The sequence below is a fragment of the Pleuronectes platessa genome, chromosome 15 (genome assembly GCF_947347685.1).
Source record: "Pleuronectes platessa chromosome 15, fPlePla1.1, whole genome shotgun sequence".
NCBI classification, from domain to species: Eukaryota; Metazoa; Chordata; class Actinopteri; order Pleuronectiformes; family Pleuronectidae; genus Pleuronectes; species Pleuronectes platessa.
Window position 1 is genome coordinate 23,884,124 of NC_070640.1, and position 23,489 is coordinate 23,907,612.

Below are 23,489 nucleotides of genomic sequence, written 5' to 3' on the forward strand. Positions count from 1 at the left end.
TACTTATCCCATATTAATAAGTTAAAAGCCTCAGAGAAGATGCAACAAAAACTTGAATATAAAATAATATATAATTAAACCCTTCTAACACCGAGATGTCAGTGATGTATCAGTCTCAGAGCTTTCTACCTGTGATTCATCCTCAGTGCCATAGTGTCTCTTCTTCAGCTTCCCTGTCAGGGTCTGTTTCCACTTGCAGACAGTAACAAGTGACGGCCACTTCACTGGGTTCAAATTGAGATTAAGACCCATACTCAGGCTCCCCAGATCTGGGGCCCAGCCCCGTAGGGTGTCCATGGACAGTCTCTTCTTGAGGGTTCCTAGGCCTTCAGAACGTGGAGGGGGCAAAAGGTTCGGGACACTTCCTCCATGGAGCGTGTAGCCCAGCGATGAGTTGTTCATCATGCTGTCCCAACGTCGCTTCCCCATAAAGCTCATTGTGAACAGTCTGTACATCCAAATAAACCCTTAGCGACTGATGTTCAGATCAAACCTCTTCTACAAACAACAGGGCATCTTCTTTGAGTAAAGACATCCCAGTGAAGATACAGAGCTCAGTGACTTCCCACATCTTCAGAGGTAAGATAATCCATTCTAATCCAGTTTACATTGTTATAAAATCCAATTCTCACCCATTAGCTGGAGTTTGGGTGGATTAGAGGCCCTGCACTGCACACATCTGCCTATCTATGTGCAGCCGGGAGACACAGTTCATTCTTTACATAGGAGGACAACAGATGGGTGATATTGCTCTAGGGGGGTGTAAGCCAGGGGAAACACTTGCGACACATACTCAATATATTTGATTGGGTGAGAGCAGCAGTGGCTGGGACAAAGAAGTGAATGCGATTGGATTAGGCAGGGCAGAGTGCTGGGTGCTACAGCCCACTGATATAACTCACATGGAGGCATAATTAATGCCCGAGGGAAGTAAGCTCTGTCAGGAAGCCAAAAGTAGATTAGAGACAGATCAATGGAGCACGTCAGGAAAAGAGGTGGAGCCCATGCCACAAAGAAACACATCCATCAAAACACAAACACACCATTATGAGCTAAAACAATGTAACTTAGTAACTGCAGTGGGAGCTGAATCAAACACAATTTAAAGTTATAGGAATAACCTTTTGTTCAACACTTTTGTGATTGGCAAAATCCGAGAGAAGAGGCTGAACCAGAAAAGAGAGCAATAAGCAGCCTCCTCAACAACCTGTCTGTCTCCTCCCATCCTTCCTCCTCTCACTTTGTGTTCTGTCTCTTTCATTTGCTTGTTTGTAAATGGCCTCTTCTCTTTTAACCAGCCCATGGCCATCACCCTCCCACACTCAGGCTTCTCATTTTCTCCCTGCCTGTCTTCCACTGGGTCAGGCAGCAAGAGGATGTACGGATGTTAGAACAACTCAGGCCTCAGGCCCGGGCTGCCTGGGAGCAGTGATGCTCTCTGTTTCAGGATTGTATGACTGCAAGATTAGACTTGCCCGGCGTCAAACCGAAAACAACTTGTAGGTAAGACAAACATAAATAACGGTAAAGGGTAAGCAGAATGTGACTGCAGGCATGTTGGATAGGCTTAAAAATAAAAGAAACACACACTAACATTTTTCACTCTGTTCTCCAACTGCTTGACATTGGCCCTCTAAAAAACCACTCAGCCATCATGCTACAAGAGTGCATATCCATTATCGCAAAGGCTGGTTCCCACACAGCAAATGGCTGCTTTGCCACTAGGACATTACGAGTGTAGGAAAAGTAAAACAGGCTAAAGAGGGAAGAGAGAGAGCAAAAGACAAAGAGAGAGGAAAAAAAGAGAAAAAGAGAGATAATTTATGTCTTTAAATACTTAGTTAGAGTGGCAGAGCCCAAAGGTGTTATGCTCAAATGAAGATGAGTAAAACAACCGATACAGTTTTTGTGAAACAGATATTTGTTATTGTACTGCACCTAAAATTATTAAAAATAAAAGGATTTTCTCGGGATTTAGCCGAGTATTTTGGCACTCAGCTGTCAATGGGACTGTCTCTGATTAGAAGCTGATTGATTGATTGATTGATATTTATACTCAATAACAGGCGAAAAGCAAAGAAAGGCTTTCCTTCAGGTTTCTGTGAGCTGAGTTAATGATGAATCCAGTCTGCAGTGATGAGAGTCACTATTCAGCTGCCAACAAAGATGAGTGACAACTTGAAGCAGGATGGTTCATGGTGATGCGGGTGTTTGAGGAGGCAAAGGGGAAATAGGGGCTATTCAGATGACGCTGACAGTGAATCCTATTCAAACGTGACTCAAATCATTCAAACTGAGATGTAGCTGCTTAAAGTCAACCTCAAAATTCCACAACACTTAAACACAGCCTACAAGCATTTCCAATTTATGTTCATAGATTGAATTTCACCACACTGTGCAGGCATTCTCAGCAGTATGTTTACAGCTAGCCCTTGTCAGCAGATTACCAACACTGCCTGCTCAAAGGATAAGTGTGTGTTTAAGATATGTTGTGGTACACTGCTGTCTCTAACTCTTTGACTGGTTCTGCATTTAAGTGCCCATTACATATTATGTCTTTGACTATGACACTTTCAAGACTCAGTTTTGGCTTGTGGGCTAGTCAAGGACTTCCTGATTGTTATTACAAAATTAATTTATAGAATGCTGCACATGTTCTTTGCAACTGCAGTACTACAAAAAACCCTTCTGTGTCTTATTTATTTAGTGTTGTTGGCTTACTTCTGTGGGCTCAGTTTGTAATTATGATATCTCTGACAGCAGACAGCCATTCAGCAGATGTGAGGGTTGCTGTGATACGTGCTAAGTCCTTTGAAATAAAGCACAGTTCACTGTGGACAGCTGTAGAAACAGATTAATTTGGGATGTTTGGAGAGCAAGTTACCATTTGAAGTGGAGAGCCAGGTAAGGAATAGGCCTGAATGGCTCTCTGTGATAAAATGAACAGAGAAAACATCAGGGCCAATCACATGCTTATGTTTGGAGATATGTCATCTATCTTTCTCTTTCATGTCCTTGCTGTATCTCTTCTCTTTCCTCTTCTGTAGCTCAATGAGCTATATCTTCAATCCCTAAACCATGTCCCCTCTCCATGTGTATGGAGGGAAGCAAATTCTATGTCATTCTATGAATTAATGTAGGCTGGATATTGTTCAGACGTTCACCTGTCTCCATTGCTTCATTCAACAAGGTAACAGGTACAGGCTGACTGCACCAGTGTAAATGTGACTCAGCTTCATTTATCAGATTTGTTATGGCAGGTGAGATTATCAGGTGTGTGAGAAAAGAATCAGCAGGTAGGCAGAGCCACAGAAAGGTGTGTAAGCGATTAGTGGTAGCCAAGTTACTTTAGTTAGCCCTAAAGCCTTGAAGGCTGATGTATACTAACTGAAGAGAGGTGCATTGTCTCACCTCCAACTCAATTTCTGCATCAAGATGGTAGATAAAATGACTGATTGGCTGACTAGATTTTTGTTATTTTTGGCAGAACTACCACCACAAAATGTTACCAGTGGAAACACTATATGATACCCCTAATGTGCTGCCACATTTTTACAGACTCTCTTTGCAATTGGCAACATCATCATGCATAGGGGTATAGTGATAGGGCAACCTACTAAAGGTGAATAACGTTATTTATTTTATTACGCTACATATTGTGGTGTCCTGTCATTTTAGTTTGTTATTTTCAGTCGTCTGTGTGTTTTCTATTTCCTGTTTTATTTTGTAGCCTTGCTCTCACTGTCTTGTTTCAGCTTCTCGGTGTCTCACTTCCTGTCTGTGATTGTGATCTCCAATCCTCATGTGTTTCACCTGGTGTAATTGCCCCGGCCTTCCTGCTGTGTATTTAAGCCTCTGTTTCCCTTTGTCTGGTGTCGGGTTGTACTCGTTGTTTTCTCCACACGTCGTGAGAGATGGTTTGTTTGTTCCTGCTGTTCCGCCAGCTTCTCCTGCTTCCTCGTTCCTTGTTCTCCGTGCGCCTTGTCGCCAGTGTAACTTTTGTTAGTATTCCTGTTTTGTTTTTGTCTTATTTAAGACCTTTTTGTATATTAAATCCCCTTTTGTTATAACCTCTGCATCCTGGGTCCATCTCCTCCTTCAAACCGTAACAGAACAACCCGACCAAACTATGGACCCAGCAGAGGTTAATTTATTTTTTGAAAAAGTTTATTATTTTGAGTTTTTGTTGTACGAGCTGGAGGATGGAGCCCCAGACCCTGCGGAGACCCTGAGGGAGATCTTGGCAGTGAAGGCCTGGCTAAAGGATCGACCGTGGGTGAGCCACACCGTGCCATACCTCCCGGAGGTGCAGGAGAGATGGAGGAAGCTGCGCAGCCATACAGTCCCTTCCTCGAACCCGTTTTTTGGTACCCGCCTGGCTTTTGGTGGACCCCGCAGCCTTCAGCAGAGGTCTGCAGTTGGTGGCAGAGGTCGGAGCAATACCCTCGCACCTCTAAAGCCAGCTCGCAGGCACCATCCCCCAGCCGTAGTCCTCTACGCTGGTAGCGGCGGAGTCTTTTGGGGACCCCGCAACCTCAAGGGGTTTCCTCTGGCGGATTGCGGACCTTGGAGAGAGGGGATCCCCAGCAGAAGCCAATCCCTCCAGCAGCATGCTCACAGGGACCATCCACCTCCAGTCCCGACTGGGTCGCAGTCCCCTGTTCCGCGCCTGAGGCTCTCAGCTGATGTCTCGCGTTCTCCGACGCCAGTGGTCCTCACAGCGGCGTCTGCTCCAGCATCGGCTCCAGTCCCAGCTCCGCGCCGGAGGCTTCAAGCTGATTTCTCTCGTTCACCGACGTCAGTGGTCCTCACAGCGGCGTCTGCTCCAGCACCTGCTCCAGCACCTGCTCCGGTCCCAGCTCCACGCCGGAGGCTCTCAGCTGATGTCTCGCGTTCTCCGACGTCAGTGGTCCTCACAGCGGCGCCTGCTCCAGCACCAGCGCCTGCTCCAGTGCCTGCTCCGCGCCGGAGGCTCTCGGTTGACGTCCCCTGTCTTTCGGCGTCGGAGATCCTCGCGGTGCCAGCTCCGCACCCAGCTCCAGTCCCAGCAGTGTCTGCTCCAGCACCTGCTCCAGTGCCTGCTCCGCCCCGGAGGCTCTCGGCTGACGTCCTCTGTGTTTCGGCGTCGGAGATCCTCGCGGTGCCAGCTCTGCACCCAGCTCCGGTCCCTGCTCCCGTGCCTGCTCCGCGCCGGAGGCTCTCGGCTGACGTCCTCTGTGTTTCAGCGTCGGAGATCCTCGCGGTGCCAGCTCCGCACCCAGCTCCAGTCCCTGCTCCAGTGCCTGCTCCGCGCCGGAGGCTCTCGGCTGACGTCCCCTGTGTTTCGGCGTCGGAGATCCTCGCGGTGCCAGCTCCAGTTCTTGCCCCACGTCCAGGGTTGAGGTCGGAGCTCTTGCCCTCTACCCCTGACTGGTCTTCGGTCCACCTGCCCGTGGAGCCCCCGTGCTGGGCTCCGGACCGCCCTCCTGAGCCTCAGAACTCTGTCCCGGAGCGGCCAAGGCGCCGCCCTCCTGGGGAGCTCCCGTGCTTGGCTCCTGACCGGCCTCCAGGTCGTCCAGCGGAGCCTCAGAACTCTGTCCCGGAGCGGCCAAGGCACCGCCCTCCTGAGGAGCTCCCGTGTTTGGCTCCTGACCGGCCTCCAGGTCGTCCAGCGGAGCCCTTGAACTCTGTCCCTGAGCGGCCACGGCACCGCCCCCAAGAGCCTCAGAACTCTGCTCTTGTGCGGCCACGGCGCCGTCCTCCCGAGCCTCTGCGCTCAGCCCCGAAGCGGCCACGGAGCCGTCGGGTTGAGACTATGTACGTTGTCCCTGACCGGCCTCCGGGCCGTCCTCCTGAGGAGCCCCCGTGCTTCGTTCCTGTCCGGCCTCGGGGCCTTCCACCTGAGACATTGTGCCAGGTTCCGAGGCGGCCACGGAGCCGTCGGCCTGAGACCCTGGGCAACTCCCGGATTCCCTCCTCCGGTTCCCCCCTCCTCCCACCCGTCTCGGTTATGGACCGTCTGGAATCCGGTCCTTGAGGGGGGGGTACTGTGGTGTCCTGTCATTTTAGTTTGTTATTTTCAGTCGTCTGTGTGTTTTCTATTTCCTGTTTTATTTTGTAGCCTTGCTCTCACTGTCTTGTTTCAGCTTCTCGGTGTCTCACTTCCTGTCTGTGATTGTGATCTCCAATCCTCATGTGTTTCACCTGGTGTAATTGCCCCGGCCTTCCTGCTGTGTATTTAAGCCTCTGTTTCCCTTTGTCTGGTGTCGGGTTGTACTCGTTGTTTTCTCCACACGTCGTGAGAGATGGTTTGTGTGTTCCTGCTGTTTCGTCCAGCTTCTCCTGCTTCCTCGTTCCTTGTTCTCCGTGCGCCTTGTCGCCAGTGTAACTTTTGTTAGTATTCCTGTTTTGTTTTTGTCTTATTTAAGACCTTTTTGTATATTAAATCCCCTTTTGTTATAACCTCTGCATCCTGGGTCCATCTCCTCCTTCAAACCGTAACACATATATTGGTATCCTGTCAGTGGCTGGATCTATTGAACCCTGAGAATATTTGCACATACCACTGTCCTACGACTTAATATTGCTGCAATGAACAAGTGTTAATTTCATAAAATTTCGCCAAGAGAATTTAGATATGCAACAAAGGTCCCCAGCACACATCAAACCAGAGATGTTTTGGTAATGCCACATAACAAATCAGCAACAAGTACGCCCCAATATAAAGAGCTTTAATAGAAACCTCCACTCTGGCATACAGGCAGCTCTATAAAAAAGAGTTGACGGTGATTGTGATTTTAAACTGGATACAAGAATGGCCAGCACGTTATGACCTTATCCTGTTAGGCAAAACCCATCCTTTGATTCAGTCAGCCGGTGAATCGTTCCTGACCTCACCAACACTGCCTCGCTCATCTGACTGACCAAAATAAAAACTGAAATCTGTGTTACAAATTCAGACATGGACTTTAATTCTCTTTTTGCCCTTGCATATCCCATTTATTACCAAAACTCCATCACTACATAATGCATGTATTCCAAATGACTGAAACACAGCTTTTATCCAAGCCTTTTTGGAAGACACTGCAGATAAACAATAAAATACTATTTATAAAATAACAGCAAACCTATACAAATATATTTTTATACAGTAACTCTCCATATGGTCCACCTTTTAAGCTTCTCTGTTATGTAAAATGTGCTCAAATGATTTTGGAAAACATTGCACAGACAAACTTTCTGTTTAACTTGAAATGCAATGCAACAGTAACAGTGTTCAGTGGAAATAGGTATCTTCAAATAATTTATAGAGCGAGAAAATTAAAACAGATTATTTTCTGGAGATGACACCTGGCTAAATTTATATGTGGCATGGATAGTGTCCCATTATTAAAGAATTCTTCCAATTTGGTTTCAAAGCACGGCTGCATGACCCTGTTATTCTAGATGTGAGGTGTCTGTTTTAATTATAACTGAATTATAGGTAGTGCGGAGAAAAATAATTTGTCCTGGGAAAGGGACACTAAAGGAGGTAATGTCTGCTTATTCAGAGCTGATACTGAAAATAACTTGAATATCTTGCTTTAGTCTTATCTTATCTATTGTATTCACTAGTTTGAACTTGAATTCTGTGGCAGGGATTTTGAAAAACACTTTAGGAAACAGTTGTCAGAAAGGCATTGCAAAGACAACGATTCAATCACTTCAGTCTACCTTGAAGCAGAGATGGGGAAACATAATTTTTCTCAACTGGGAAGCTTTCAGGCCATTCAGAAGAGAGATGAAATCTGAGACCACGTTGGTTTAAAATATCACACAGCTTCAATTAGTTGCTTCCCAGCTGAGTGGTAGAAAGTGTTCCCATGTATTACTGTATTCATACTCACATATACCCCCAGAGCTCCATCACCTTGTGACACCACAGTCCGACCAGGTCATTTAATAAAGACCATCATGGAGACTGGGAAAGAATGGGGTGGCACATTCTGCCCCTTAATCTTTGTATGATACATTCTAAAACCTCCAATATTTAGCTTTCAAACTTATTATTATTGTATAAATTCCACCATATGAGGATGTACATCTTTTCAACAGTCAATAAGTGATTTCACCAAGATTTCAAAGGGAAGAGTCACATTGTAATCCTAATCCTCCTTTTATGCAAGTATAACCAGTCACATCATTAGATGTATACAGCAACATATGCACATATACATAATGGACATGCAGTACATGTATCCCTGAAAGCCATATATTGTTTGCAAAAGCATCATCTCAATATACAGTGCCTTGCATAAGTATTCACCCCCTTTGGACTTTTCTACATTTTGTCATGGTATAACCACAGATTAAAATTTATTTCATCGTGAGTTTATGTAATGGACCAACACAAAATAGTGCATCATTTGGAAGTGGGGGGAAATATTACATGGATTTCACAATTATTTACAAATAAAAATCTGAAAAGTGTTGAGTGCATATGTATTCACCCCCTTTACTGTGAAACCCCTAACAAAGATCTGGTGCGACCAATTGCATTCACAAGTCACATTTGCAAGTCACATAATTAGTAAATAGGGTCCACCTGTCTGCAATTTAATCTCAGTATAAATATACCTGTTCTGTGACGGACTCAGAGTTTGTTGGAGATCATTACTGAACAAACAGCATCATGAAGACCAAGGAGCTCACCAAACAGGTCAGGGATAAAGTTGTGGAGAAATATGAAGCAGGGTTAGGTTATAAAAAAATATCCAGAGCTTTGAACATCTCTCTGAGCACCATAAAATCCATCATAAGAAAATGGAAAGAATATGGCACAACCGCAAACCTACCAAGAGGAGGCCGTCCACCCAAACTGAAGAGTCGGACAAGGAGAAAATGAATCAGAGAAGCAACCAGGAGGCCCATGGTTACTCTGGAGGAGTTGCAGAGATCCACAGCTGAGGTGGGAGAATCTGTCCACAGGACAACTATTAGTCGTCTACTCCACAAATCTGCCCTTTATGGAAGAGTGGCAAGAAGAAAGCCATTGTTGAAAGGGATCCATAAAAAATCCCGTTTGGAGTTTGCCAGAAGCCATGTGGTAGACACAGCAAACATGTGGAAGAAGGTGCTCTGGTCAGATGAGACCAAAATTGAACTTTTTGGCCTCAATGCAAAACGCTATGTGTGGCGAAAACCCAACACTGCCCATCACCCTGAGCACACCATCCCAACAGTGAAACATGGGGGTGGTGGCATCATGCTGTGGGGATGCTTCTCTTCAGCAGGTACAGGGAAACTGGTCAGAATAGAGGGAAAGATGGATGGAGCCAAATACAGGGAAATCCTTGAAGAAAATCTGATGCAGTCTGCAAAAGACTTGAGACTGGGGCGGAGGTTCATCTTCCAGCAGGACAATGACCCTAAACATACAGCCAGAGCTACAAAGGAATGGTTTGGATTAAAGAATGTTAATGTCTTAAAATGGCCCAGTCAAAGCCCAGACCTCAATCCAATAGAGAATCTATGGCAAGACTTGAAGATTGCGGTTCACAGACGGTCTCCATCCAATCTGACTGAGCTTCATCTTTTTTGCCAAGAAGAATGGACAAACCTTTCCATCTCTAGATGTGCAAAGCTGGTAGAGACATACCCCAAAAGACTTGCAGCTGTAATTGCAGCGAAAGGGGGTTCTACCAAGTATTGACACAGGGGGGTGAATACTTATGCACCCAACAGATGTCAACTTTTTTGTTCTCATTATTGTTTGTGTCACAATAAAATGTATTTTGCACCTCCAAAGTACTATGCATGTTTTGTTGATCAAATGGGAAAACGTTTATTTAAGTCTATTTGAATTCCAGTTAGTAACAGTACATAATGGGAAAAAGTCCAAGGGGGGGTGAATACTTATGCAAGGCACTGTATATATCCATTACTGGTTCCATTTACCCAGTTCCCTAAGCCATTAGGTAAAATACAAGCACTTTACTGCAGCATCTGTTAGCCTTCACCAGATATTTTTCATTTGACTCACACCCATTTGTTGGTAAGCAGCATAGTGCTTTTTGTTCACTAAATGTGGCCTCGCCACACTCACTGCAGGGAATCACAGATTAATTATGTAGCTAGAGTATAATCAGTTGGATTGATAGTTAGATAATTGGTGAACCGATCTACACTGGAAGATTTTGGCATCAGACATGAGGATAAAAGTGGCATTGAGTGTGTCAAAGTGTGAAAAAGACAAAGGAAGGAACCTGGGCCTCGTAGATGGTGTAAAGGCCAACAAATGGGCTTGTGGCCAGAGCTATTTCTCATGTTGATGAAAAACAGATACTGGACGAACTGTGAGTATTTAATGGAAAACCTAATTGCAACTAACTACAAGGTGCCTTTGAGCAAAGATATTCCTTTGGTTCTCCATAGAGTGTAATTTTGCTGATTTTCTACCACTGGCTGAATACAGAAGAGTGCTGCCCGAGCTGAACCCAGTCTTTGACTCCAAACAGCAAAGAGGCCATGGGTTGTTTGTAGATGAACATATGATGTTTAGCACAAAACTATCACAAAACTGAAACTTCAACTATCACAACATTTTAACCTGGTCTGCCCATCCTCTCTAAAATCCTCTGCAATGCTTCTCTCAAACCTCTCTAAACTTAACATGGTGTCGTCGCACACCGCATTTCAATACCTTAACACAGCATTAAATGTTTCATGGAGGTCAATAGTTTGAGGAAAAGTAGATTTTAGTTCATTTTTGATGACACAGAGATGTGCTTGGTCCATGCAATATTGAAATTGCATGTCTAGTATGAGTGGAGTAATGATACAACTGCCATAAGTAGCCCCTTGAGACAGTACAGCTCCATACACCATTCAGTACCAACATGTTGGCTAGTTGAAGGTCATCTGTTAATGCACTTCTGAAGGGTTCATCCACTTGGGAGCATGAATTTTCGCTGAAAATGACTTTTAAATTATCGGATAGGTTCTGTCCTCCGTAAATTTCATTAAATCTGAATAATTTATTTTAAGACAATGGAACAGCATGAACATATAAGGATTATTCCCAATTAATATTCACAGAATATTTGTATACATTTTTTGGTAATTGAGACAAAGTTACCTTTGTGTTGTCATGAGAGTAAAATCAGTCAAATTTGACCTGATTGCTATATATGATATATATAAATATATAAAATCAATATATGACAAAACAGCAACACCGTGAAAAAAATGAGATTCAAAGGCAAACAAGAAAAGCTCCCTGTCTAGAATGTTCATAGATTAGAGGACACTGAAAGAAGATGCTGGTGAGAGCAGAGTCTGCAGTGTCAAAATTTGGCAATTCTCGAGACAGAAGCTCCAAAAGATGTCGGGAACAGAATGACTGAAATAGGTGAATTTGTCATTGCTTAAACCATTGAGGCAGAGAGAGCCCCTGAGTTCCATGTGCAATACAAGTCTTTCCAGGCAGCAGGGCCTGTTTTACCACATTGTTTATCTTCCCTCTCAAAGGAGACGGAAAGTACGTCACTGAGCAAAGTTAATTTCCTCCCAAAGTCAAATGGCTAACGTCAGCACCACTGTTAATCAAGTAAATCAACAGGTGAATTGCAGCAGGATTAGCGGCTGCTGAACTACCTAAGTCACATATTTAGTGCATAGAAAGCAAATCATTAAAATTTCAGTCAGTTAGCAGCAGTTAGTGCTCAATGATGAGATCAGCAGTGTGTTTGGCACAGATCTGCCATGAAATTGCATTCTCAACCTGTTTAGTCAAGCTAGAGTAAATCAGTAAAGCAAAGACAGTAGTTAACCTACCTTGTCTTTCAGCATCTTAGCTTTCCGGCTGTTCTGTACAAGTCGTCTCCCTAGCTTCTTGGCATACCAAATAGATGCAAACATAGCGACAGGTGAAATTATAATGTTTTCTGCTCTGCAGGGAAAAGCCCACACGGCTCTATCTGCTGCCCATCTGGAGTAAGTGCTCCTTATCAGCAGAGTATAGCGCACAGGCAAGAGCAAAAAAGAAGGAGGGAGGGAGGGAGAAAAGAGAGGATGATGCTGAGAGAGGGAGAGCGTCTACACAGCAATGTCAGGTCTCCGTGAGCCATAAAAGCAAGAGCAGGGAGGGAGAAAAGAGAGACAGAGGGAGAGAAAGGTTAAGGAATAGAAAGGAAGGAGGGACCAATCCTTTCCACGTGGAAACAGTATCTTGAGCACCAATTGAAATCTGCCAAGAGGTTTCTGGCACCTCCCTCTTTCCAGAGGATCGGGTGGAAAGGAGTGGGTGATGTGCTGCTGTCACGATACCTACGCCAGCAGCACTCATCATCCTAGAGCCAATCACAGCACTGAACAAAAACTGACTGAAACATCACATCTTTACCACAATATTTATACCAGATGAAAATAAACCTTCAGATTTATATCATAACAAACCCCACCTTACTACATATGGACAGCATTTCAACAACAAAAGCCACTCAATATGTCTGCATCGCTTAACTGCCTTGCTTTCATGGGAACAAGCTGCGTACTGTCTTGCACAGTGGATTCACAAAAGGCAATGCACCTTCTGGATCCTGGAGTGTGCACGGACTATGTTGAAGACATCATGAGTTATGTACAAAACTCTTCGATGTGATAGTCTGAACATTGTACAGTTGTTCAGCAGGATTCACAGATGCTGCTCTTCTTCATTTCAAACAGTGGGTCAACACAGGTAGTGTTTTTGAGTCGGCTGTCTAACGCGTGTTTGACGGTACAGATTCACTCCTATTTAATCAACTCAGCTCTCTACGCAGGCCTCATCTCACCTTTGCTCTCTCTCATGAAGACATATTTAATGTTTTGAGTCTGTTTTCCTGAGCATATTAATACAGCAACTGTAATGGTAATGATTTGAATGATTTTGTATTTATAAAGCGCTTTTCTAGTCTTGATGACCACTCAAAGCGCTTTACAGTACAGTCTTACATTGTGACCCATTCACACACACATTCATACAGTGCATCTATTCGCAGCACTTTGTTATTCTATGGGGGCAATTCGGGGGTTCAGCACCTTGCCCAAGGACACTTCGGCATGCAGATGGGTCAGACTGGGGATCGAACTGCCGACCTTCAGGTTGGAGGACGACCACTCTACCCCTCAGCCACAGCCGCCCTCACTGTGAATTGGACTCTTTTCCTGAACGCCTGGGGCTGCTCTGACATTGTGCCATGCCAAAATCATGTGTAGACAAAGTATAACAGACTAAATGCTTGAGGTGCAACTGCTTCCCCCTGTGGTCAGTGCCCGCATTATTTAGAGCTGAACTCTGAGAGCTGTATGACCAAAACAGATTTGTCATACAGGTGCGTCCACATCAATAAGACCATTTAAGAAAGATAGAACTTAGACAAGTGAGGGGAGCCGAGAACTGAGGCATGGAAGCTGCCAGATCCTAGGAGCAACGACGAGTTGGTGGCAGTAGGGGGAGGAAAAGTAAAGAGAGATGCACCAAGTTTGACTGCCTGTGTGACCCCATGCAAATCTCATTAGTCAGCAGTGTGGGTGTCCGTGGCCCCAGCGGTGGGGAGAAAACTGATGACATGTTTGAGGCTGTAGGCTTAAAAGTAGTAAAAGTATTTTAGCTGTATTAGGAACTGTTATTTTGTCTATTGTAAATGGGTTTTATTTATGTGATTTTTAAGTGTAAATTGTGTAAACCCTTATTTATTAATTCAAATAACATACAACATACTGGACGGTAAATGTGTTAAACCAACTTACATTTTGCCTGAGCAATAAAACAATACAATTGGTTCTGGCATCGTTAAAGACCCAGTATCAATTTAGCACCAGTATCAGGAAGAAACTAAACTATACCCAACCCCTGTCCCATAACCAAACAGCAGATTACTGCTGTGCAATTTATGTCAGGTCTTTCACTGTGACGGGCAGAGGGGATCACTGTGAGCAGAGAGTGCACACTGATGTAAGGACGCCTTCCCTGACATTGTCCAGACCACATAGCCTCATAAACTCGTAGCGGTAACAAAACACCAGCTGCCAATCTCAGTGGTTTATGGTCCCCATGTGGCATCTCCGTCACCACCATAACCCCAATATGTAATTACACTGCATAATAGCCTAGTCACTCCAGCGATGCTGTCACCCCTCACCCCTTTAACTGAAGCTGAGACTATGGGTCTGGAGACAGAAATAGATGCATTCAAAGAAGTACAGTTTACCAGAGACAGGATCATTGAATTGTAAACTACAAAGATCACAAGTTAAAGATGTGTTTCCTTAATGTGCTGGTTGCTGACATCACACCTCATAATGAGCCATATTAGCACTGCTGCATCAGCCTCCTTTCTCTGAACCCAGACACTGCATTTTACCTCTGGGCTTCAATTCAAACCTCTCTCATCACTAAGTTGACTTGCTTTGCATTCAGATTATTCTGAAACAGAACCACGAAGAAGGCATAAAGGCCTGTTCCTCCCACTTTAATGTGTGTGTTGACAGCGTATTCCGGACCAACGTCCCTTAATAACACGGCTGCCCTTCTATTACTAAAGAGAGGGAGAGCTGAAGGCTAATTGCCAGGAAAGATGACACCGCACAGCTGAACAATGATAAACTACAGGGTGGGGACAGGGGAGGTAACATGGCTGTGTTTTTCTCTCTTCAGCCTCAGACGGGCTCATTCTGCCCGGGTTTGTCCAATAACAGTTTTCAGTTTGGAATTAAAACAAGTAATTGTGTTTTTTCATCAATTTTTCTTTCTAGATCTAAATATCTAAAAGAAAAAAACAACAATTTATTTAACTGACAACTAATAAACCAAATGTCCTCATTATTGTCTTTCAAAATGGTGATAGCAACCTAGAAGCTTTCTTAACAGTTTTCTGAAAGAAGAGTACCCACCAAAAATGTTTTATTATGTCTCCCCACAAATAAGAGAGATCCCAGGACATGATAAAAAACCAAGGCCAAGTTATTGTGCAATTCCCAGTTCCATCAACATGGTGGTGGCTGTGGGAAAATTCTAAGCTTGTTCAAAGTATCTACCATTATATTTCCTGTGGAGACTGTCTGACTGACTTTATGATAGACTGATTTTAAGTGTTAACAACTGGATGTTGTGTACCTGTGCAGCTGCGACTAAGAACAACAATACATTTCCAATCTCCAGCTCAAACGGCAAAATATTTAAAGGGATGGTTCACCGAAAGATGAAAATTCACTCCTATGTGAGGAGAATATCAGCGGACCCGGTGTAAATGACACTGTTTCGAGTCACATTTGAATGTTGGGGCTTACTGACACTTGGATGACACCACAGTGTATGTATGTGGCGTGGAGGCATGTAATGTTTGTTTTTTCTGCTATTTGTTTTACGTTTGAAGACTTCAATTGTATTTATACAGTGTTTCTCTATTACACTTACACAAATAGTACAATAGGAGCCATCTGGGGTTCAGTGTCTACTGAAAGATATTTTGAACTCAAACAATTCACATCTTTAATCCACAATTCCTCAACCCTATCCTTTTTATTATTGTAACCATGACACTTAATAACCTGTAATCTAGGGGGGAAATGTATGTAATCCTTTTATTCACATGCATATACTTATAACCATGGCAAAGTAAACCTGATAGGCCGCTGCTAGTACAATCCATGTGTTTATTTTGGTAACAAGCAAGCTGATGACAACTCCAGCCCGGGCACTAATTCAGGAGACACTGCAATGTCTAAAATTTGGTTGATAAGGTAAAGACTAATTCCCACTACTACTTTGCTAGTCACCGTTAAGTATTGCACATCTCCAACAAAAGCTCCGGATTGACGCTCAGTCAGCAGTTTCCATTCGCTATGTGTAGACTCTTAAAATACGAGATCGAAGCTTGTTGACGCACTCCTGATACGCCACAGACTTCAATTTGATTTCCAATTGAAATCTCTTCTGAGTCAGTGACAACTCCAGCCAGCTCCATCCAATCAGAGTGCAGGACGGGGGGGAGCTGGTGAAGTTACATTGAGTGGTGAGGTTCCCCTTGATATTTTTACTCTGCACATATCTTTAATAACGGACATCAAGCAATAACCACGTTTGTCAGGGACAGGATAACATAAATTCAGTGCAGCTATTAACTGTGCTGGGCTCGTGTCGCTTTCGGACAGCACAATGCGGCCCTCAGTGCACTCTATTCTTGATGTCCACTGAAGCACTTAACCTCCTCCAGCCGGATGTGTCTGTCTGTGAGCAAAATGACACATGAGAGCAGGAGGGTCAGTTAGATTCACTGTGTCTTCTCTTGCATGTGATTTTGTGTCTAAACGTAGTTTGAGGACAACTCAGTTGTGTAGTCAGAAATCTGATCGTACTGTGCCTGTCTGAATATCACAGTTTAAATAATTATCAACACTACATTCACCAAAGTTGCATAAGGATAGTAAGTGATTACTTCCTTTTTATTGTAGCTGTGTAAACCATATTGCAGACTATTTAGATAAGACACAGCATCTTATAAATGATCTAGAAAAACAGTTAACACGTGGTGGTAAAGAAAAGAGGGTCCGTGCCTTGCAAATACTTTTTATTAGCGTGATTTTAGACCTAGGTTTGATTACCTTAAGGCAGCTTCTCAATCTAAATATTATAATGTCAAATAGTGCTGATACCTTGAGAACTTGCTCTTGAAGGGTCGTTATATTTGAAGTTTACCTGGCAAAGCTGAACCTATGAGAGAGCATTAATGATTCTAATTTGTCTGCTAATCTGAATACTAATGATGTGTGTTAAACCTCACTATTGCAACACATTTTGAACTTTTTGCTGTATGCTTCTTATTGCTCACATCCAACACCATTGCCTCATTTGAACTGTTATGCAGATTCATTTATACATTTCAACAACACAAGCTGGTTAAAATTGTGTTTTAAGTTAACTAGAATGACTGCACTGCAATTGTATGCCAGTGCAGTTGACGTGCACATATTTCTACATATACGTTTTTTCGATCACATGACTATTATGTCGGGCAAAATTCAAGTACTCACATAACCTCTACATAAACCTCACAAGCACAAAAGAAAGTTCTGATTCCCCACGGCGGGCCGGAGGGATAAAAACTGTCTACCTACCAGAGGTGTCAAGGTAACGTAAGTGTCCATTAAAGCGAGACAGCAGTACTCTTAAGCCGACTTAAACATCTGTGCGTTGCAACAGGCCGATCTGTTTTCCTCTTGTGTAACTGTGCTTTTTTCTCTAAAACTACAGTGTAGCCTAAAGGAATTTAAATGATACATCACTGTGTCTAACTGCTTGTTTGATTAGGTAAAGAAACTACACTGTTGAATGGTTCACACACTACAAATGACATGGAGAGACAATACTTTCAGGCATTACAGGCAGGGTTCATACACATTTTGACCAATGGATTTCCATGACTTTTCCATGACTTTTCAATAACTTTAAACCAAATTTCCATGACCGAACATTTTGTGAAATCTAATCATTAATATTTTTATATTAAAATGCAGTGAAAATAGAAAAAACACAGCGTGTTTCCTCATTAAGTTCTTTATTACAAGATGAACAACTCTTGTGGCAGTTAAACAGGATCAGTTCAATGGTTACACTTGAAAATATGCGCTGCTGTACTCGTAAGCACCGATGAGAGAGCAGCTAGCTGCTGAGAACTAGCTGGATTTGATGGTTCTCGACCTCTCAGTCTGGTTGTTGTCACGCCCTCACTCCCGGAACCCCTCACCCAGACCCGGGTCTGTCCGGGTTCCCTTCCCCGTGGACTGACGGTCCGTGTGCTATGATTGCAGGAGGACTGCTTGACATATAGTATTGAAGTTATCCTTCAAAATGTTTACCCTCATCAATGCTGCTAAAAACTTTAATCTTGATGATGTTGTCCTACACCTGACATCTATTGCACTTCTGTCCGTCCTGGGAAAGGGATCCCTCACATGTGGCTCTCTCTGAGGTTTCTACGTATTTTTACCCTGTTAAAAGGGTTTTTAGTAGTTTTTCATTACTCTTGCTGAGGGTTAAGGACAAAGGATGTGACACCATGTTAAAGCCCTATGAGACGAATTGTGATTTGTGAATATGGGCTTTACAAATGAATTTGATTGATTGATTGATGAGGCCAACAAAATATTTTTTGGAGGCCACTGTATCCTTGACCTTTGATCTAATCAGGTCAAAAATGGGTCAGTGTGAATTGTGCCAGATGTATTGAAATTCCCTGTGGGCAGGCTTGATATATAACATTCAAATGATCGTGAGGTCACTGTGACTTTGACCTTTGACTTCCGACCACCAAAGTCTTATCAGTTCATCTTTGAGTCCAGTGAATACTTGTACCAAATTTGAAAAAATTCCCTCAAGGCATTGTTGAGTTCACAAGATTAGGACGGACGGACAAATTGAAGGACATAAGGACAACTAATAAATATAATGCCTCCAGCCACTGGCTGTTGGCGGGGCAAAGGCATTCAAATTTAACAATGTCAAGAATTTGAGACATATATATTTGATTTGTTACTTATTATTAAATTAAACCATAAACCATAAATGATAACAAATCTACAAATGCATTTAAGTATCAGTTTGTGTAGCAGGAGCGGGACTACGCAATGGCTATCACAGAGGGAACTTGTATATTGTTTTGTTTTCCATCCATTTACATTCTAGTATTGATATCTTTGTGTCTGCTGCAGAGAGCTTGAAGTGTCAAGGTTAGATAGTCCAGGGAGGCTGGATCCTCGCTTACTGGGGAGAATTGTGAAAGGCTGTCAAGCAGGGCTGGGAGTGGCTTTGGCCATCTGGAGTGCAGGATCCTGGTGTCTCAAGGGTCTCACTCAAGTTGTGCTCTGCGTGTCTGAATGAGTTTGTGTGTATGTGAGACAGTTCTGTTTGGTGGGAAGGTGAACACAGTGGGGATAAGGTCGATCTCATCAAGCCACCCTTGGCCTCATGCAGGAGGCCAGCCTCTCCATTTGCATTTTCTTAGTCTCTAAAAACACATACAAGAGATTGAGAATATTACCAGATACTGTACCTCAGGTGAAATAATGCAAGATATTATTTACGTTCACAGGAGAACTGGGAAGTGAAATGTGATTTTTAGATATATTCTAATTTTCAGGTTTCTATGCATTAATGTCTTACTATGCATTCAAATAAATTATGATAAATATCTACAAACTTTAACTGCAATGGCTGCTTTTCATATTGCACATTTAAGAAGTACTTGCAACTGTATGTGTTTTTATAACAGTTACACGTGTAGAAGCAGTAAGCTTATAAAAAGATGTGAGTGAATTTACATCCGACACTTAAAGGGGACATATTATGAAAATTCCCCTTTTTAGTGCTTCTACATGTTAATTTGGGTATCTGGCATGTCTACCGTCCCAAAAACTCTGGGAAAAAAACAAATCCCACGATTTGTTATGGTTCCTCTAAGTCAGAAAGGTCACGCTTGAGTGACTGCGAATGCGCTTCCTTATCAGTCTCTTGGAGATGGGAGTCTCTCTTACATGGCCTTGGCTATTTTATCTTCAATTTCTGCCAATAGATCCCTTTCACCCGAGTATTACAAACTGTACCTGTAACTAAATAAATAAAAACTGTATTTTGGACAACTATTACACTATTACATTTACAAGTAAATATGCATTCACTAATCCAAAGCACATCGTAAACCTGCCTAATAGTGTGGGTTGTTTGCTTTTTCCTGTGGTAATTAGTGAGCCCTCCTCAAACAGTTATATAAAAGCTCAGTAATTATGTTAAGTATAAATCATGGAAGTAACAACTGAATGTTGTGCTTTTACTTTGAAAATAAATTGCCAAACAGTAAGTACTGCAATTATATATGTTGTTGCCATGACAGACATCGAGACCCATAGTGGGTCTGTCTGTGTCAGTCTGATATGTAAAATATGCATGATTTACATTGGCAGGGAGAGCTGCTGTACTAAACCAAGCACTGCAAATGTATTCTTGAGTTGTTTCAACAGATGTCGAGGCAGTTTTAACCTAAATGAGGAGCAGCGCACAGAGGGGGAGAGGATTCAAAACATCAATTATGTCTATGAGAAAAGCATACATACACTCCTGATCAAAATCTTAAGACCAGTTAAAAAATTGCATGAATTTGCATTTTGCACTGATGGATCTTAGGAAGGTTTTAAGTAGAGCTTCAAAATGCAAAAAGAAGAAATGGGAACATGAGACCAAAAGTTGTGAGCAGGCAATTTATTGAAAACAACAATTTAACTCAAATAGGCTGTTCATCAGCTGATCAAAAGTTTAAGACCACAGCCTTTAAAAGCCAAAATCTGTGCAAAAATTTGGATTCCATGTCATTTCCTGTCAAGTAATCACACTGTGAAGATCTCTTGATGGCAAAGGCAAAAAAGCTCACCGTCTTTGAACGTGGTAGGATTGTTGAACTGCATAAACAAGGCCTCTCACAACATGCCATCGCTGCTGAGGTTGGACGCAGTAAGACAGTCATTTTGCATTTCTTAAAAGATCCTCAGGGTTATGGAACAAAAAAATCAAGTGGTAGACCCAAAGAAATCTCACCGGCGCTGAGCCGGAGGATCCGAATGGCTGTCCGTCAAGATACGGGACGATCTTCGTCCCAAATTAAGGCCATTACTGGTGCTGACTGCAGCCCAATAACCATCAGATGGCATCTGCGAAGGAAGGGCTTCAAAAACAAGAAACGTCTTCAAAGGCCACGTCTCCTTCAACGCCACAAAATTGCCCGTTTAGACTTTGCAAGGGAGCACCAAACATGGGACATTCAAAGGTGGAAGAAAGTTTCATTCTCTGACGAGAAAAAATGTAACCTTGATGGTCCTGATGGCTTCCAACGTTACTGCCATGACAAGGAGATGCCACCTGAGATGTTCTCTACGCGGCACAGTGGAGGGGGCGCCATCATGATCTGGGGTGCTTTTTCCTTCAATGGAACAATGGAGCTCCAGGTTGTGCAGGGGCGTCAAACAGCAGCTGGCTATGTGGAGATGTTGCAGCGGGCATCCCTCATGACTGAGGGCCCTCGTCTGTGTGGTAACGACTGGGTTTTTCAGCAGGACAACGCTCCAATTCACAATGCCCGTCTGACCAAGACTTTTTTCCAGGAGAATAACATCACTCTTTTGGACCATCCTGCGTGTTCCCCTGATCTTAATCCAATTGAGAACATTTGGGGATGGATGGCAAGGGAAGTTTACAAAAATGGACTTCAGTTCCAGACAGTGGATGCCCTTCGTGAAGCCATCTTCACCACTTGGCGCAACATTCGCACTAGCCTTTTGGAAACACTTGCATCAAGCATGCCAAAACGAATTTTTGAAGTGATCAACAATAATGGTGGAGCTACTCATTACTGAGTCAGTTTTTGACACTTTAATTTCTGGTTTAGGAGGTTAGGAGGTTTAGAAAGGCTTTCAGGGGAAATAAACCAACGTAAAAATGAGCAAATTAAAGAGACCTCACCTTTGACGGTAAAGAAGCACAAATGCATTCCAATACAACAGTTCCTGATTTATTTACCATACTGAGTCCCGTTATTCCTGTTTTTCTCTTCCCCTTTCACCAAGTGTTTACTCAAAGTGTTCGGTATCTGTACAATATTGTAAGGTCTAAACCTTACTTTGTGTCAGTGTCTTGAGATGTATGTTGAGATGTTGCAATGTACAAGTAAAACTGAATTGACATATATCTCACATCATTTGTATGTTTGTGATGTTCTACTGTGAGGAGTTGCTATGAAAGCAATGTTTTGTGGGTTGCAGCACAACAAATTCAAACAACCAACCTCAGAATGTCACCATAAAAAACTATGAAGCTGTCAAAGTTACACAAACAACTGTCAGAGCATCTGAAAGCCTTTAAGGGGGGTGGCGTGGCCTAGGGGATAGAGTGGGCGCTCTCTAACATGAAGGTTGCTGGTTCAATCCCCACTCTTCCCCATCTGCATGCCGAAGTGTCCTTGGCAAGGTACTGAACCCCTAAATGGCCCCTCATAAATGTTGAGTGTACTAAAAAAAAAAAAGTGAGTCGCTTTGGACAAAAGCGTCAGCTAAATGACATGTAATGTAATGTAATGTAAAGACCAAGTTGAGTTCTCTCCTTTCACATTTTTGATTGACTCATTTGACTTACACATCTCATATGTCAATTATACACACATAAACATCTTTCATCGATTGACCTCATAGTAGTGTAGTTTTCTTTGTTTTGAATTTGCTTTTATGTTGAAATAAATCATTTATTTATAATAATTGCCCTGAACTTGTGTCTCTGTCTCTTTTGCCATGGTCCTAGACACAGCTCATGGACAGATCTAATTCAATTCAGAATCATGCAGCTTAAAACATTAGTCTCATCACTTCTCTAATCCAACTGAATTGATGAGCAGACTGCAAAACACACATTACCATAAGTGTGAGTACCTGCTCTACACTCATATACACAACAAACACGCACATGTGCGAACATACACATAGTTGAACTTGGAGAGCTGCATGCTGACCCAGATTGACAAATTGAGCCAGGCCATTGACCTTGACTTGCTGAATGATGTGCGATAGGCCAGCACACATTAAAACGCACAGACACACAATCACAGATAGATACATTGTTCAATAACTGCCAAGTACATAAATACTGCTTCACAGCACCAAATGTTTACACTATATATATAATAGACAATTAAAATGTTCTTGTTGATGAAACCTCTAATTCATGTCCATGTATGTATGAACTAGACTACTAAATTAAACTAATGCAACTCATGTTTGATGATGTAACCATTTGAGAGGGTCATGTTTGAAGGGTGTGTGTGAAAGTTTTCCACATTCACCCCACCAGCTGCAAGGCTGATGACTGAGGATGGTACATGCAGCCCAAACCCGCGTTCAGCACGGCCCTGCACGATGTCTGTAAGAAAATGGCTGTGAAGCTTGGAATTGAGTGGCATGAAGCCATCACCAAGACCACCATGCCCTGCTATGAGGGTAAAAGGCTCCCCAAAGCGAAAGTCTCCACCAAACAGCTTCTCCGTTTTTTCCCCCCGAGTGCCTGAGAGCAACACGGTCCTGGAGTAACCCACTCTCTGCCAAGAACCGTGTCCGAGAAGGGTCAGCTTTCGACTGGGTCGATATGGAAAATAATTTGTCGAACCTTTACTGGCATCTCCAGCTGACTCAAAGGTCCACCATGACCTCAGCCGAACCCACCCAGCCCTCCAAAGCTGACTGTTTCCTGGCGCCGCTGACAGAAAAGAGCTTCAAGGCATGGCCACATCAATGAAAGCTCTGAACGTATTATTGCCTCTACTTTCCTACCAGGCTGAGTTGTAGGATGATATGGTGACTTCCCTGGCCGTGTTGGATGACCGTGCGTGGTGACAGATCTCTGCCTGCATCTGCACAGGTGCGCTGTCCAGGCCTCTGGGAGAGCCATAGCTCTGATGATC

At 43.2% G+C, this 23,489-nt stretch overlaps 1 protein-coding gene across 5 annotated transcripts in view; it reads right to left on the reverse strand.

Annotated features, from left to right (window-relative positions):
- The window catches only part of dlg2 (discs, large homolog 2 (Drosophila)), a 204,586-nt gene that overhangs the window by 68,641 nt on the left and 112,456 nt on the right, over positions 1-23,489 (reverse strand). Inside the window, exon 1 of one of the 5 annotated variants that reach the window (XM_053441257.1) lies at positions 11,794-12,088. The exons of the other annotated variants lie outside the window; for them this stretch is intronic. Within the exon in view, the coding sequence (XP_053297232.1) occupies positions 11,794-11,877 (84 nt within the window). The 5' untranslated portion in view covers positions 11,878-12,088. Of the gene's footprint in view, positions 1-11,793; positions 12,089-23,489 lie in introns of those variants that run through there. 5 annotated transcript variants of the gene reach the window in all.